The 5396-nt window shown below is 51.8% G+C and overlaps 1 protein-coding gene across 1 annotated transcript in view; it reads right to left on the minus strand.

Annotated features, from left to right (window-relative positions):
• Window positions 1–5170, minus strand: part of RBPJL (recombination signal binding protein for immunoglobulin kappa J region-like) — a 9913-nt gene extending 4743 nt beyond the window's left edge. The window contains exons 1-2 of the mRNA XM_009883725.1: window positions 5151–5170; window positions 1287–1412 (exon numbers count right to left, since the gene is read on the minus strand). Coding sequence (XP_009882027.1) covers window positions 1287–1412; window positions 5151–5170 — 146 coding nt within the window. The remainder of the gene's footprint in view (window positions 1–1286; window positions 1413–5150) is intronic.
• Window positions 5171–5396: the final 226 nt, after the last annotated feature.

Below are 5396 nucleotides of genomic sequence, written 5' to 3' on the forward strand. Positions count from 1 at the left end.
CCCGCCTCCTGCCCCGAGCCAAGGAGGGATCAGCCCCCTTGCCTCTGCCCGCCTGCCATGTGGGAGTTTCGGCAGGTCAGGAACAAAGTTTGCATTCACAGCCAGATTTGGAGCCCAATGCAAATAAATCTATAGCCAGGGCTTTGGAAACCTATTTTTCCTGTGTTTTATTTGGGTTTCCACTGTCTTTGCACTTGCGTGAATGGTGCAAATTCATCCTCTATTGATACTGGGTAAAGCGCTAGCAGAGAAAACACTGGGGGGGGGGTGTGTGTGTGTGGATATTTCAGAGCCCTAAAGTCCTCGGTGCGGGTTTATTTAAACAAGTCATCCACAGCATGGGCCCCTGACTCCTACCATGAAGGAAAACAGCAGCAGCACCTTTAAACTTTAACCTGGGAGCTCTGTGCCAGTTTTCTCTCCCTCTCCAAATCTGGCACCTGATTTTTACACTCATCCCTTGCACGGGGTCCAGAGCAGGGGGAGGAGGCAGCTGTCCCGAAGGCTCAGCGATGTGGGGGCTTCCCTCCTGGCTGGGAGACCCAGTCCCGGAATAAAACCTTTACCTGTGAACCAGCAGCTCCTGGCAAGAGGCTGCACGCAATGAGGACCTTTTAGGCACAGCCAGCCCGGCCGAGAGCTGTCCCCTGGGGTCGCTGGGGTCTGGCTGCAGTTACACCTTAGAGGTAGAGCTTGTCACCTCATAGCTACTCCACACTTGGTAATAAGAGAGGATTATTTATATCACAAGGATTAACGGAGGATTAATTATATTACAGTGCCCCAGTCTGACGTCACTGCCCGGGAGTAGCAATTTTGGAGATTCAAGCCAGAACCTCAAGGTGTTTTTGCAGTGCGGGAAGGATTTTCAGAAATAGCAGCTTTTTGGAGACTGTGGGTATTGATGGAAATGCCCCAGTCCCTGCTGTGGCTGTTCAGATTTTAAGACAAGATTTCCAGAGCACTTAATACACTTTCCCCTTCTTCTTCTTCTTGAATAGTTTATTTCCTCCTTTTACTTCATCTTTCTCATCTCCAGTGCGTCATGGGAGAAACCTAATGACTGGGAATGTCTAACTGGGATGGATGTAGGTGTGGGGTTAGTATCAGTAGTTCAAGATTAAACAGTAGCTTTGGATGCAAAGAGGTCGTGAATGGATGGAGAGGGGATATATCAAATCATCTGCTTCCCCAGCTTAGGTCAAACAAATCTAGCGAGGCTGAACCCGAGCTTTAGGCAGCTGGGTTTGGAAGCGGCTATCGGAGAAGCTGGAGCGATCTCCTACCTTTTTTCATTGCCGTAGGACTTCTGTGCGACTTTGGCGTGCAGTATCAGCACCGTCTGGTCTGCCGGCAGCTGCAGGTACCTCCGCACGCTGTCTCGAAGCAGGTTGGTTTGGTACTGGTTGGATCTACAAGAGAGCGGTCCCCCAGCGCTGTAGCACCAGAACCGGGCTCCTCGCCTTGCCCCACCAGCCCTGCGTCACACCGGGGCCTGGAGCTGCCTCTGTGTCCAGCCGGATGGGGTGGGGAATGTGGAGGTGCTTTCCCATCAGAAAGCACTGGAGCCCAGAGAACATTTCAGCTGCTGCAAGACCAGGGTTGGCATTGAAAAAAAATCTAAAGTTTGGATAGCTGAATAACGGCTTCATCAGTTTTCAATCGAACAGACACAGGGCACTATGTTCATAGCTCTAAACCACGCATTTCTAAGCCTTCCAGTCCCACGCGATGGTGGCAGTGCTCTAATTGATCATTAATCTGTTGTTTCACCTGGCGCGCTTGTTGCTGTATGGCTTTTTGGTGAGTTGGGAAACGATGCTACTGAGCCGTGAGCGCAGCTGGGGAGCTGTCACGCGAGGAGGAGCTGCTCGTTGGCTTCTGCAAGGGCTGCTGGGTGGAAATAGCTGCATTTTTCTCTGAGATCTAAGAAGTGGGTGGTTTTGCTGATTGTTTCTGCTCTGTTAACTAGAAGGTGTTCCCATGCACCCGGAATTTAACTCTGCTAACTTAGTAGGTCGGGCGTTAACCAGCTGGAGAGAGATGAGGGGGGTCGAAGCCCGAGGTGCCCTGCTCTGCCACCTGGGACACGTGTGCCAGAACTGGGGGATGAGAGGGGAGGGTTGGGGGGTGTCCACTGGGGAGACCTTTTGCGGTGCTGATTTGCTTTTAGTGGAGGCGAGCCCGCCCATCTCAAGACCATCAGCTCCTGCCCTACTGAGATGCCCTAAACCCGCCGAGTACCTTTAGCTGGATAAGAAGAAACCAGAGGAGAGGAAAGGGATGCTGTCTGTGCAGGAGCCCCTTGTTGGCACATCTGTCAATGTCCAGCACATTGCAGCTGGGCACACTCAGGGTCCTACTGAGGGGACCTAACCTGGCTGGTTATGAAAAGGTCTGGACTTAAGCCTGAGCTCGCTTCCTCACGTGCTGAGCTCCTTGCCTTGCTCCAAAGGGGTGTTTGTGCCTGCTGGGCCTTAGACAATGCTTCTGTGTTCCAGCTCTGCACGCCCAGGGGACGTTTTTGGATCCACCTGGATGAACATCAGACCCAAACCAGATCCAGCATCCTAAGCAGACAGAAAGCTGAATGGAAACTGGCTTCAGGCTCCGGCTCTTGACCCTCGCAAGGCTGCTGGGGTCACTCATGACCCCTCCACACAGCGATGGCCTCGCATCAGAGATGGAGAGAAACAGCGGTGGCCAGAGAAGGCTGGGAAGCCCCAAGCACAGCTGCAAACATACTGCTGAGCCACCGGGAGAAAGCTGATGGGGACTACGGGCAGCGCAGGAGGATTGCTCGGAGGAGAAGTGGTAAGGATGGGGGGGGGCCTCTTGAGAGGGAAAATCTTGCAAGAGGCACTCAGTGGAGCATGCCCATTAAAAACATGATCTCGTGCTCTTAAATGGGCGAGAAACGGGGAATAAGTGAGGGCATAAATGATCAGATGTGTGAAGAAAGCTAAATGGGGTCCTACCAAGCTCCCCAAGGCAGGCGATGGTGGGCTCTTGCTGGGCTGAGGCCAGAGCAAGCCCCCACGGAGAGAAGCAGCAACCACTGCCATCCCAAGCAGTGACAAGTTCATCAGCCAGTTTGGCTCTTCCCAGTGCAACACGTGTATTTTAAAGAGGCTTCTAGGACCCACATTACAATTAGCGTTAAGCTTATATCCCTTCCCGCTTTCCCACGTGGTGGATGGAGCCAATGCTCTCCTGTTTGTGCGTGGAAGACAAACACATCTCCCATACAAGCAAATATTTACCCAGCGTCTCCTCTGGGTGGTCCCATGGGGACCTGACGCTTTGCACTCCACAGATTTTCCCATCACTGCTGCGTTCAGGCGATAAAATCTCCTGCCCTCCTTGTTCTCAGTTCTTTATCCTAGATGTGTTAGCCGCATCACTGGCAAACATAAATCAACGGAGCTGTGCCAAAATCAGATTTACAGCTGGTGCCAGTGTCACGCACAGCATTTGCTGCTGCTCTGTGTCTGAGAAATGAATGTTTTATGGCCACGGCAAGCCTGTTCCTGACTGCAGAGCACAGGCTGCAGCAGAGCTCCTCTCCCTGCAGCAGTCCCAGTGCTGCCGCCAGTACACGGCTCTGGGCTCAGCCACGGCCGGCACTCACGGTGAGGCAGAAGGAGCTCCTTTGCCAGATAGATCCTTGGGTGGCCCTCAACAGCTCCCAGGGCAAGGCTGGATCTGTTCCCTCCGACCCTCCATCGCGGAGCTGGGAGGTTCTTGCTCCAGCAGGTTGAAGTTGAGCTTCATCAACCAGTATCCCACCAGTGCCTTCTCTGGGACGAGTTACTTAGAAAGGCTGGAGTGAAGCTTTCCAGCAAGACTATCCACCGACTGGTTTATAATCTTTGCACAGCCGAAGAGATCCCATAAAAAAGTTATTTAATCTTTTTTCCATAATGGCAATCTGCAGCGGTCTCACTGCTCTGCTGCCACACAGTAGTGTGCGCAACAGTGTGATTTCAGCTTTGATCTACCTCTGCTATTTTTCCCTTCATCTAAAAGCACCATTTGGGAATCTCTCTGCAAAAGTCTTTTTTTACAGGACTACTGATTGTGAACAGGATAAATATGGAAACGGATTGAGGAGAAGGCCATAATGGCAATCTGCAGCGGTCTCACTGCTCTGCTGCCACACAGTAGTGTGCGCAACAGTGTGATTTCAGCTTTGATCCACCTCTGCTATTTTTCCCTTCATCTAAAAGCACCATTTGGGAATCTCTCTGCAAAAGTCTTTTTTTACAGGACTACTGATTGTGAACAGGATAAATATGGAAACGGATTGAGGAGAAGGCTGCCCGTTGGCCTGACTTTGGCTATCCTTTTACACGAACACAACACGGTGAAAAATGAGTATTAAACCTTGCTGGCTCCGTTCAGTAGCGTTTTGCCTTCAGTTTGTCAAAGGCAACAGGCGCAGAGCAGGGGAGAACCAGGCTGGGTGAGTGAATTTTGCCCCGGTGAGTCTCATCATTCAGTATTCAGTGCAAAATGAGGAGCGTAGCTTTGGGTCCTCATGTCTCAGCTGTGGGGGAGACGTGCTCCATCCCTGTTAGTGTCACCCACCAGCACTGATGGGCTCACCAGCACCCATCCGTACAGCTCATGGTCATCCTGGGAAGCACGGATCCCCGCGGAGGCGCTGGGCGCTGCCGGAGAGAGCCTCTCCCATTAACCCATGGGCAGCGTAAGGATCAGCCTGGTGCCGAGGCCAGGCAGCGGCAGGGAGTGTTCAGGAGCAAATTGCCAAAACCTGTGGATTAAGACATGTGCTGACAGCGTGGCCAGCAGCAACGCCTGCTCCGCAGAGCCTCCCGCGGCACCGGCTCGGGGCAGGGCCAGGCTTGTGCCAGTATCACTGCTCCCTGCCATCCGTACGTAATGCCAGAGGCACGTGGGTTACTGCCTGGAGCTTATTAAAGAGCCTTCTGGAATAATTATCCACATGCTATTTACTGCTTAAAGTGGGGCCGTGCATGCCAAAGGCAGGTAAACAGACTGTAGTTCTTCAGATTTGACGTCTAGCTGGAGGAACAACTACTGAAAAACTTGTTTTTCTTTTCTTTGTCTGTTCTCTGCAGCCATTGCCTTCTAAATTTTGGGGCTAAATTGTTTGAGTGACGCACTTCTGAACAGTGCTCGCCATTCTGCCCACCGAGGCGACCACCCAGCATCCATCATCTGGTTTAAATTTGCCTTCAGAAAGTCAAAGGGCTATTGCTAAAGCAGCTCAATATACCCACTCGGCTCCTTCTGGCACCTACAGCCTCCTCAGGGTTACAGGGAATTATTCACTCCCTCTGACATTTATTATATTGAATTATTAAAATGCTTTGATTGTAGTGCAGTGTTAGTTCAGTGTCATGTTAGCA

This window comes from Charadrius vociferus, unplaced genomic scaffold, assembly GCF_000708025.1.
Source record: "Charadrius vociferus isolate BGI_N301 unplaced genomic scaffold, ASM70802v2 scaffold320, whole genome shotgun sequence".
Classification (NCBI taxonomy): Eukaryota; Metazoa; Chordata; class Aves; order Charadriiformes; family Charadriidae; genus Charadrius; species Charadrius vociferus.